This window comes from Lethenteron reissneri, chromosome 20, assembly GCF_015708825.2.
Source record: "Lethenteron reissneri isolate LAM-NWPU_2019-01 chromosome 20, ASM1570882v1, whole genome shotgun sequence".
Lineage (NCBI taxonomy): Eukaryota > Metazoa > Chordata > Hyperoartia > Petromyzontiformes > Petromyzontidae > Lethenteron > Lethenteron reissneri.
Window position 1 is genome coordinate 2,558,275 of NC_083798.1, and position 11,266 is coordinate 2,569,540.

At 50.6% G+C, this 11,266-nt stretch overlaps 1 protein-coding gene across 1 annotated transcript in view; it reads left to right on the forward strand.

Moving 5' to 3' along the window:
* Positions 1-10,141, forward strand: part of LOC133344589 (glutaminase kidney isoform, mitochondrial-like) — a 30,336-nt gene extending 20,195 nt beyond the window's left edge. Inside the window, exons 12-18 of the mRNA XM_061554587.1 lie at positions 400-576; positions 3,447-3,578; positions 4,110-4,202; positions 4,766-4,827; positions 5,079-5,155; positions 5,596-5,659; positions 6,317-10,141. Of these exons, the coding sequence (XP_061410571.1) occupies positions 400-576; positions 3,447-3,578; positions 4,110-4,202; positions 4,766-4,827; positions 5,079-5,155; positions 5,596-5,659; positions 6,317-6,467 (756 nt within the window). The 3' untranslated portion in view covers positions 6,468-10,141. The remainder of the gene's footprint in view (positions 1-399; positions 577-3,446; positions 3,579-4,109; positions 4,203-4,765; positions 4,828-5,078; positions 5,156-5,595; positions 5,660-6,316) is intronic.
* Positions 10,142-11,266: the final 1,125 nt, after the last annotated feature.

Genomic DNA, 11,266 nt, shown 5'->3' on the forward strand with positions numbered 1-11,266 from the left:
TGTCATAGATTGTCATTCTCAAGAATTCTACTTCCCACGTATCCTGCTACAGGGAGCCGTTTGCTGCACGGTAGTAAAACTTTAACCTCCAGACCTGTAATTTAACAAATTGCATGAAAACTCAGAAGAAACATGATGCGTGTTTTTGTGCACTGTATCGGTTACCCCGAGCTGAGACCATTAACCCGTTAACACTTTAGAACCCAGTTTAACCGCGGGCGGCCGATGCCCGAGTTCAAACCGAGGAAGTCAACCGGTGCAGGCTCGGCGCTCCGACGGCTGAGCCAGCCGGTCACCTCCACGGTGCCCCGTCCCCCCCCCACGGTGAACCGGCGCTGTCCCCGTTACCGCGAGCTCGCTCACCCCCCTCCCTGCCTCCACGTCTCTCCCCCGCCGCAGCTGTGCTCCATCGAGGTGACGTGCGAGTCGGGCTCCGTGATGGCCGCCACGCTGGCCAACGGCGGCATCTGCCCCATCACGGGCGAGCGGCTGCTGAGCCCGGAGGCCGTGCGCAACACGCTGAGCCTCATGCACTCGTGCGGCATGTACGACTTCTCCGGCCAGTTCGCCTTCCACGTGAGTCTCCTGCGATTGCGCGCACCCGGCACGATAACTATAATCATAATAATAGTTACGATTTGTTATTTCTCGCTCGTTGGCCCAGGAGAACCCCCCGTGACTTTTGCACGACGGTCCTGCGGAGTCTTTTTTCACGGTTGCGGGGGTGATGTTGCTGCTGCTGTGTGGAATCCCACGATTTTGAGTGATTTGGAGGTAATGTTTCAGCATTGGGATGTGTGGCCAATAGCTCCGATTAGCACGATTAGCTACGTACGGTACGAAAGAAGTTCAACATACACACACACAATTCCAGTTGCATCGTGTGTGTTTTTTTTAGCTATGGGAATAAACCAGAGAACCCAGAGGAAACCCACGTGTTGAACACGGGGAGAACGTCGCAACTCATTCTTGTTTTTGCTGGTTCTCTTTTGTTTCTGTCTCATTTATATGGGTTGATTTGTTCCAACAACCTAAGTGTAATGTTAACATACATTCATTGTTCGATCATTCTTTTTGTTTTACTTTTTTAGTCTTAGTCCCCAATGTTATTCAAAACGTGCACAATTCCACGCACGCTATTAATTGAATCGTTGAATGGCAAGCGCACACAGTGACGAGTTCCCATCATCACTTCATTCTCACTTCAAGTTTCCTCTCTCAATTCGACGACCCGAGAGGGACAGTGGTGGCCGAGTCGACCCCTGACCAGAACAAAATTTTGCGTCCTGCCGATTGCGAAGTCAATCACTCTTAACCGTAGCGTCACCCCTTCCCATCAGCCCCAAACACGTGCTCCTGTCCTCGTCGTCAAGAGCTCGGGAGAACGTTGTACGAAAACTGTAAGGTATCTGGTGCCCAGTGGAAAATTGTCGAGACGCAGTGTGGCACGGCTGGGACAAATTCTTTGCTTTGGAATCTCGTGGTTTAAATCACTCGCGCAAAGAGCCCGGCAGAGGCAGGGTTGATGATTCAATTCCACAAATAAGTTGACCCCTGATTAGCTGCGCCTGCTCTCGCGACCTTCGGCTTTTGTTACGCGGATAAACAAATGATGCAACATATGCTATGGCCTTGGCATTAGTGCACATTACTAGTTTCGTATTTTTACAAACATGAGCGATACGAACATTTGTGAATAATTTTAAATGTGCTTTCACATGTCCGGGTCACACTGCCGCAGAACACACGACATCCATGCAGAAGCCTGCGAGTTTACACCCCGTTTTGGGGTGACTCGGCCCGTCATCACTTTTAGGCAGATAAAATAAGGACCACTTTGTATGACGTTAATAGCGACTATCTTATAAACAGACTGCCATGTTTTTTTTTGGTAATACAGTTTTCATATATTTATTTTTTACCGACAGTCTGAATTCACAACCTTATAGACAGCGGTTATATAATTGTGGTTGAAATGTTGGGAACATATCTATGGTATGCTTACATTTTTTTTTTTTTATCAACAACCCTCAGTGATTTTTAGCAGTGCATAACAGGAGCATTTGAAACAATCGCAGCCAAGGTGCCGGTGTACACCGGGGAGACTCAGATCTGGATGCGAAGGGATCTCAGATGCATCGGGCAGCATGTGGAGGCTCAGAGGGATGAGAATCGTACGATAAAATCCGCACTGCGCCAAGTGAGAGCGCGTGCATGTAGGTTTATCAACTCGGCTGACACGTTGCCAGCTAATTATAGTTATTTATAAATAGGCGATTAATTTATGGATACCGCGTATGATGCAATATCGTTTCCAGTGTATATTGTTTTCCCGGGTGCCCAGTCGTGTCGGGCGGTGCGCTTTGCAGATTGCTTGGCCTCGCGATCGGAAAAAGCCTCGAATTAAAATCGCAACGTCGACTTAGGCCATCTGAATGCCGGATCGCTTTTGTTATCATGGCGATTATAATATCACACCGCATGGTGTAGATTTCGATTTGGGGTGAGTTGAACGATGGCAGATGTTCTGCACGAGGTCCGGATTAATGCCCAGACCAGGTTTAGATTTTAATTGTCATTGGTATTGTTCAACGTGGCTAGGAATTTAACATAGTTCGCTGTGATTGTAACATGGTGCGATTAACCACCAGCACCACCACCACCGGGCAGAGACGCGCTCTGCAACCTGACGGCCCTGCACCGGTTGAAGTGATTTGCTGGAGGAATTGGGAAGCAAAAATAGTCCCCCAGGGACGTGGCTGAATGTGTCTCTTGTGTCGGCCGACGCTCACGCGGCAGTGCTAAAGTACCACTGCTGGGTTCTGGCAAAAGCAACGGTACGATTCCGTCAGGAACAGGGAGCATTGCCATTGACAGCGATGTCTCATAGAAGTACATTTCAACCGAAGAAAACTCCGATATAAGTAAATTAGCAAATGAGACGTCTGTTTAATTTTAAGTTTGAAGTAACATTTGAGTCCACTGGCCGCTGCTAATTGCAGACAAATGTTTTACGGGAGATTTTATTTAAATAAGAAACCTTTGACCTATTTCTGAGTCATCAGCTTGGTGTGATTGTTTTATTCAAATGTCACTGGTTGTGACGGTCCGCACATTTTTTATATAATTTCTGTTGTACGTGGTGTTGAACTGTATTCTCTCCGTTATATTTCAATATCCTTATTAGCATGATGCCATGAGATGAATACATTTACATTTGGAACTCTGACAGCTAGCAGTGTACCACCTTGTATAACAGCGACCGTTTTTGTTTGTCTTATTCCCCCAGTGGTTGTCAGTCAATGAGGTTGCCCCTTTCATGTGCACGTCTATGTGTGTGCGTGTATGTGTGTTTGTGCGTGTGTGTGTGCGTGTGTGGACGTGTGTGTGTGTGCGTGTGCGCGCGTGTGTGTGCGTGTGCGCGCGTATGCGAACGTGCTTGACAGGTGGGGCTCCCGGCGAAGTCGGGCGTGGGAGGGGGCATTCTCCTGGTGGTCCCCAACGTCATGGGCATCATGTGCTGGTCCCCGCCGCTCGACAAACTCGGCAACAGCGTCCGGGGCATCCACTTTAGCCAGGTGGGCTGCAGCTCCACCACGCACCCCCCCCCCCCTTCACACCACGGCCGCACCTTCAACTTCGTCTCAAAATAAATGAGAGGAAAGCTCCAGCGGCCTTGTCGTTTGATTGTCCACACCACTGCCGGTGGAGGGGCCTCCACGGAAGGGGGAGCTCTTGAGGGACCATCGAGGGAATGTTTGGCAAACTCCTCCACGCTGGATAAGCGTCTTGGGAGAGGTGCGACGACCGACGATTGACGTGCGCGTGTGCGGCTACCTCTCGTTTTTACGTGAGGGGGGGGGGTCGTGTTCTCGGACAACGGCGCGTAACTCAAAGTCGCGTAAATTCAACGGAATAAATCGTTAAAAAAGACCTCTTCTATTCAACCACCTTCAAACGGACACCTCTGGTGCTGCCAACAAGCGGCGCTTCTGGTTTACTCCAGTCGCCTCCCAGCCAGAAATCGGACAGCAGAAGGAATAAGTTTACGACTGAAGGTGTTCACAACCCCCACCGCCCCCTCCCCTCGCTTTCTTCCTGCCGAGCAGGAGCTCGTGTCAATGTTCAACTTCCACAACTACGACGACCTCAGGCACTTTGACAAGAAGCTGGACCCACGACGCGAGGGTAGGGAAGCTCAGGTGGGCACTCAGCACTCACTCTCGCCGTTAGCCGGGCGCTGTCATTCACGCCCGGGGTAGGCGGATCATCGTCCACGCACACGCATTCGTGAAACTTCTTCCTTACCCCGTGGACCCACCCGTACTGGACATCTGTAAAAAAAAAAAGATTCTGATTCGGAATGTCGTGGGTTTACTCTCCAACACACCGGTGTGCTGAAGTAGTAACTAACTGGCACTTTTTATTTACGTGACAAACCTTACTAATTGGCTGTGTCGGATGGTGGTGGGTTAACGACACATTTATATTTACGCGATCTAACACCTAAAAACCTTTAATATGAATCTTAATATTGGCTGAGAATACGTGACACTGGTACATCTTTACCCGTTTTACAATTTCTCTACCGCTTCCTCGGTTGGCGACAAATTCTACAGAGCTCTTCACTATACCGTGTGACGACGAATTATCTGTCTGTGAGAAACTAAATATTATCCTCATTTTGCTTTGCAAGCGAAGCGGTGATTGTAAGTAGGACCTCGCGTACGCGTGGGCTAAATGTATCCCTGTGCTCACCTCTTAGGCTAAAACGGTGGTGAACGTCCTCTTCGCTGCCTACAGCGGGGATGTGTCGGCGCTTCGAAGGTAAAGAGTTGCATTTTAAATCTTACAGAACCTTGCACGAAGCATCAGACTCCGTTGCAGCGGTATATGCGATGCACGCGTGTGTGAATACTTGTTCAACGTGTGTCAGTAATGAATGAAAACCCATCCCATATAAGGGGAGAACATACAAACTCTACACATGAAGGCGCCCGAGACACAAGACTTCCCGTAGCTCCACCCTGCCACCTTACGCTTGCGTGCGTGCTTGCGTGTTTATTGCTTTGCCGTAGATACGCCCTCTCGGCGATGGACATGGAGCACAGGGACTACGACTACAGGACGGCGCTGCACGTGGCGGCAGCAGAGGGTGAGCCCTTCCCCATTGCTCAAAAGCTCTCGGGACTCATCCAAATGGTCGTTGGCCAAACATTCAGTTCTTTTGAGCTGGTGGTCTGGATAAGGCCGAGAGCTTTTGCACCCCCGATTAGCATGGCCTGCTACGTACGGCGCCAAAGAAGTTCGACGCACGTACGCGCACGCAGTGCACGTCTCTCGGTGTCACGACATCCCACGGCGGTAGCCCCCCCGGCACCCCGCCGCGGGCGGCAGGGTGGCGCTGTGTCGGCGGTTGGCTGTGGTGGCGACCGAGCCCCTTGACGCTGGGCTAAGCGAGCGGGTGCGGCTCTCCGGAGCCGCCGCTGCTATCCCCGGCGGTGTGACCGCCCCCGTGCGGTATCGAGCCAGGCCATGACCTCTGCCCCCCCACACCCCACCACCCCCCTCCCCCCCTCGGCCGTGTCGTGGCAGGGCACTTGGACGTGGTGCGGTTTCTCTTGGAGTGCTGCAACGTGAGTCCCACGCCCAGAGACAGGTGGGTGCGCTGCGCGGCGCCATCGCTCTACGGCTCTGTTACGCAACGGAATCGGACACCCGGCGAAATCACCGATCGGGAGATCTGCCCATGTACAGTGTGTAAGAAAGTAGGCGTGGTGTTGCTCAAAGGGGGCGTGTCTTTGCCCGTGTACGGCCTTGTGTATCGTGAATCAGGGTTAATCGTATCGATTCTGCTCAGTGGATCCGGCAGCCAGCTCCAAGTCGATCGTAATTACGGGTCAATCGCCGTCTCGATCCATGGATTGAGTCACCCCATTGGTGACTATATCGTCATGTGACACACCCCCTTTGTTTTGATTGGCTGATATCTGCATGATCGGTGATTCCGTCACAGTCCTGTTTTTATTGTATCACAGCGCCGCCTTTATCTTTGTCCTGGCTGTAAATCCGTGAACGCCATGGAAAGATATGGCTGCTGTAAATAAAAACAGTACTATTTTTATCTTTGATTTGTTTTATGTGCATACTGCGTAGCTGCATCAGACCACGTGAATGTGTGTCTGTGTGCGTGTTCGTGTGTGTGTGCGTGTTTGTGTGTGAGTACATGTGTGTGCGTGCGTGTTTGTGCGTGCGTGCATGTGCGTGCCTGTTTGTGCGTGCGCATGTGTGCGTGTGCGTGCGGGTGTGTGTGCAGGTGGGGTAACACGCCGATGGCCGACGCCGTGCTCTTCGGACACTCGGAGGTGGCGCAGCTGCTCCGGGAGTACGAGCTCAAGTACGAGCTCGAGGAGAGCGTCGCCGACAAGGCCCGGGCCTTGCAGGGGAACCCACAGGACATGGCCTAGCAGCTCCCGACCGCGAACGCTCGCGCAGAGCGAGGGGGTCCCTCGGGCCGACCGGGCCGCACTTGAGCTCCGCCTCCGACAAGAGACGGCTCGGGCTCAATGTGGAAGCTCTGAGGCTGAGCAAGAGGGTGCCTGGGCTGTGAATGTGGCCATCAGACTGTGCTGATGTCCAAGTTGTGGGCCCCCCTCCGGGCTGGGGCGGGTGGCTGTCAGTGTTAACGAGAAGGCTTGGTGCCGTGATACGTCGATGGATGTTCGTCATCGTCCGAGTGTGCAGTCTGTGAAGCGTAATCTTAGGACTTTGCAATTTTAAGCTTCCGTTGCAAATGTGAATTTCACTCCGACAGGCATCCTGGGTTAAGAACAAGTAGCACACTATAGGATAAGTATCAGGAACATGGCTTGTCATTAGGGGCAAGTGGCCCCACAGTAATATATATTAAAACAACTTTAGGAATACCTATCTGCACGTTAATGTGCTAGTGGCACGTTAACGTTTTTGCACGAGATAAAATAACATTTCGCAAAGGGGGGGTGGCTGCTCGCAATTGGAAACTAAAACGACTGCGTAGCAGCTCCGCGGTGAGCAAGCGTGCGAAGCGATCGTGAAGGACTGCTGCTGCTGCTACTGCTGCTGCTGCAGCTGCTGTTGCTGCAGCTGCTGCTACTGCTGCTGCAGGGCTGGCCCCTAGCAGCTGCCGTGCAGCGACGACGCTGGGCTCGGCAGCAGAGGTTGCAAACGGGTTTTGATCCCTTACCCGTACCCGGCCGCACCAGGGTCGCAAATGGGTACCCGTACCGGCCGGGTATGGGTAGCCGTTCCCTACCCGTACCCTACCCTACCCGAAATGAGTGACAAACGGCTACTCACCAGTGACTCACGGCTTACCCGTACCCGGCCGCACCAAGGTCGCAAACGGCTACCCGTACCCGGCCGGGTATGGGTAGCCGGGTATCGGGTAGGGTACGGGTATCGGGTACCCGGTTGCGACCTCTGCTCGGCAGTCACAGGGCCAGGCCTGGCAGTCACATGGCCAGGCCTGGCAGTCACATGGCCAGGCCTGGCAGTCACATGGCCAGGCCTGGCAGTCACATGGCCAGGCCTGGCAGTCACAGGGCCAGGCCTGGCAGTCACATGGCCAGGCCTGGCAGTCACATGGCCAGGCCTGGCAGTCACATGGCCAGGCCTGGCAGTCACATGGCCAGGCCTGGCAGTCACATGGCCAGGCCTGGCAGTGAGTGAAGGAGCCCGGGAGAGTCGGGGGCCCCTTCACTGCTGTGCCCTGCTGCAGCCACTACACCCCTTCCCCCATATCCCCCCAACTCTATAGGCTGCCGTACAGCAACAGCTGTGGGCTCGCTATTTTGGTTTCTTGTCGACCAGAGGATTGACAAGGTGCAGGTGCACTCCGTGTGTGTGTGTGTCGTGGAGCCAGTCGTCTTTTGGTCAAGTAAAACAAAAACTGCTGATTTCTTTCAGAGTCCACTGTTGTAAATTGAGTTTCAGTTCTTCCTCACATGCACTTGTTTTTACTCATGAGTACTTAAGGACATAAGATATAGTTATGTATATACTGTACATGAGTTATTGTACAAATGTTTTTAATCACGTGTTTGTGTGAGCGGTTGGGCTATGCATGACGTAGCTAAACATCCAGATTTCAAGAGCCTTATAGCCGAGCAATTAAAATTTTACTCTTTAATACGATTAAGGCCTTAGATTACATGCTAGTCACTTTTACCAAAGTCCAAAACCCATTGGACACCTTTGGGCCCAGTGTTCCTGTGAGGCGGATGGTGAGAAAAACCAATGTCCTTGTTTAAGGTCCACTCAGATTTCAACCAAATTTGAATTTGATTTGATTCAATCAATCTCAAGGTTTAGCAGTCATCAAAGCCGATGTATTTGTTGTCACCTATACCTTGCCATCGCTTCTTTACTTCTGACAGATCACACAGATGTTACAAAGTCAACAGCCAATTTCCATGGTCCACTATTATTCTCATGCCATTTGGCTTGCATTTTTCTTTTTGGGTTTCTGACAACTGGCTATCCACTCCAGTGTCTGTATCAGTAATCGCCCTCCGCTGTCCAACAATATTACAATGGTGGCATTTTGTTTCAGAGTGTGTATGCATAGTTTCGTGCACTCACACTTGCAAAGAGTCATCGGTTGATTTCTTGCAGCTACCCTGTACATTTTGCAGTGAATGTTTGAAGCTTGGCTAAATCTATTACGTCTTGATTTGAAGCTTTCGTGGCTGCAGAAATCCATACCCTCTGGTTCTTTTGGTAAAGTCACGTGGGTAGAAAAAATAACAAAAGAAAACACGACGTTTCGGTCGCAACACAAGCGTCCGTCTTCAGGTGAAGGGTCCATCTTCAGGTGAACACAAGTCTTCAGGTGAAGACGGACGCTTGTGTTGCGACTGAAACGTCTACGTGACTTTACCGAAAGAACCAGAGAGTATAAATCTATTACTTCAATACGTATTTTTCTAATTATCGGATGTATTACTCCATTAATCAGTCAGCCCTGTGTCACGTGTACCGCTGGAAGGGAGGTGATGAGCGCGTGCCTGGCGAGGATCATCTGAATAATGAGCCGTGCTGGGTGTGGCTTGTCGGGGGTTTCCCACCTTCAGGAGGCAGGATGTTGGGGGTGGCCGCCATTTTGAAAGGGGTCCAAGTAATCGACGACAGAAAAGCAGTGCATCACACTTCTTATTTTCTGAATACGTTTTTATCATTAAATCGTCACAGCCCAAGGGGTTGCAATCAACTGCCACCTTGTATAAGTATATGGGTTTATTGTGTTGGAAATTTGTTCAAACCATAATAAGATGGCCATGAAAATATGTAAAGAAAAAAAACTGTAATCCTTGAATTCTGACAAGAGTTTTGACATCGCTGCGAGTGATGGCCTTGATGGTAAAACTAGAGACTTGATATATTTCTCATGACGAGACCTAAAAACTAGAAATTAGTGTTCTGAAGCACATAACGCCTTAATGTATTTCATCTTTAATTGTTGTTAGGGTGGACATTTTTCCCATTTTAGTTTTGGAAATTACACCTGGGGGTTGTGTGCAAGGGTTCCTCGGAACATTTCTCAGTCGGGCAGCACAATCGCCGGAGAAACAAAACCTTCTGATGTAACGCAGCTGCTGTGCATGTTGCTTGCCTGCATCTGGGTCCGTCTCCAGGACCTCCACAGATTGTAGCAGATCGATACTGGGCGAGCAATTGGCTAACTTCCCTGTGGCAGATGCCACGCCATTTTCTGTGGCCATAACGTTGCATGATGCATTCGTTTTTTTTGGCACAAATTATTTACTCTTTAGGGTATTTTCTTAAAATTTTACTCCAAGCCTTGGGTGTCCTACTCTTGAAAACTATTCTCTACACATCTTGTGCCGGGTGTAAGCCACGTGTACATATTGCATTTTGTTCCGAAGGTGAACACTGCTTTATTTAAGGGATGGTTACTTTCTGTACCATGTTTTGTATGTTGTTGAGTGTAAGATGTGGATGAAGCACACCATCAAGGTGCTGCCTGCACTTCTGGCTGTGTTGGACTTGAAGCACATTTTCAATGAAGCATTTTTTTGTTTGCCAAGTGCTGTTTGTGTGTTGTTTTCCCAGCGTGAATTAAAGCACATTTCTTCATTGGCTCTGCGTTGCTTTAAAACTAGCGTGCTTTGTGTGTGGTCTAAGCGACCCAAATAGAGAATCATCTTAGTGTCTCCCTATTGAAGTGAGCAGTGCTTATCACCGTTGGAGCCCTTTTGCCAGAAGTGCAAATTCCACATTCTTCTGACGGGGAACATTTTCGCCTGCCCAGATGTTATGTCCTTTAACCAGAAAATTCCCAGCGGTTGTGAGACTGTTTCAGCAGTCGTGTAATGAGGTATTTCACCCATTCATTGTATTTCAAAAAGCATTCCGTATTTTGCTTGTGGAAGGAACCCAGAATATCTGATGACTTTGAATCAAAGACATAATTAATTATGGACCAACCGTGCTGAAGACCAATTCCAGAGTGGCCGCCAAAGGAGAAAATACCAAGAGGATCTCCACTGAGATGGAATTGTTTGACATTCATGAAATCGGCTCGTGCGCAGGGGGTAAAATGATGGCTCGTTGCATCGCGAGGCTGAGATAGATGGTAACTGCTTGGGGAGACCTCCGTTGACCGGTGAATAGACCGCGGCTAATGATAGAGCAAAGGGGAAGTCCAGCTGATAACATCGATGGCTCCACATTGTAACATTCTGCTAGACCCTGCATCTGCTGCACTGTTGAGGCTAAACAGGATGAACTTGGGGCTTCTGGAGGACCACTTCTGTTGACTCCGTATAAATGTGTAGTGCAATAGCGCCGACTGTTGTCCAGCAACGGCAACTGCGGCAGACGAGCAGCACACACGCCGGTGAGCAGAGACACGGTGGGTGTGCTGGCAGGGCGGAGGAACTGGGGCAAGGGTCAAGGAAGACCCCATCTGGAAGCCCCTGGAACCTGCTAGTGGGTTCGAGAAGGGAGGCATGGCCAGGATGGAGCCAGGCCGCGCCGGGTAGCATAAAAGCAGCTGAGAGCGTGAGCTCAGGGCTGCCGGTTCTGGGATTGGGCTCGTCTCGTCGTCGCTGTCGTCTTCGCCGCCTTCGTCGCTGCCCTCTTCGCTAGATATTGCGCGGCCGGAGAGTGGTTGGCTGTCTCAGTGGGCGCCATCGGTGTTACATGGTCAGGGTTGTGTTAAGGCGAGGCTCGACTAGGGAGAGAGCGAGGGCGAACCTGTGAA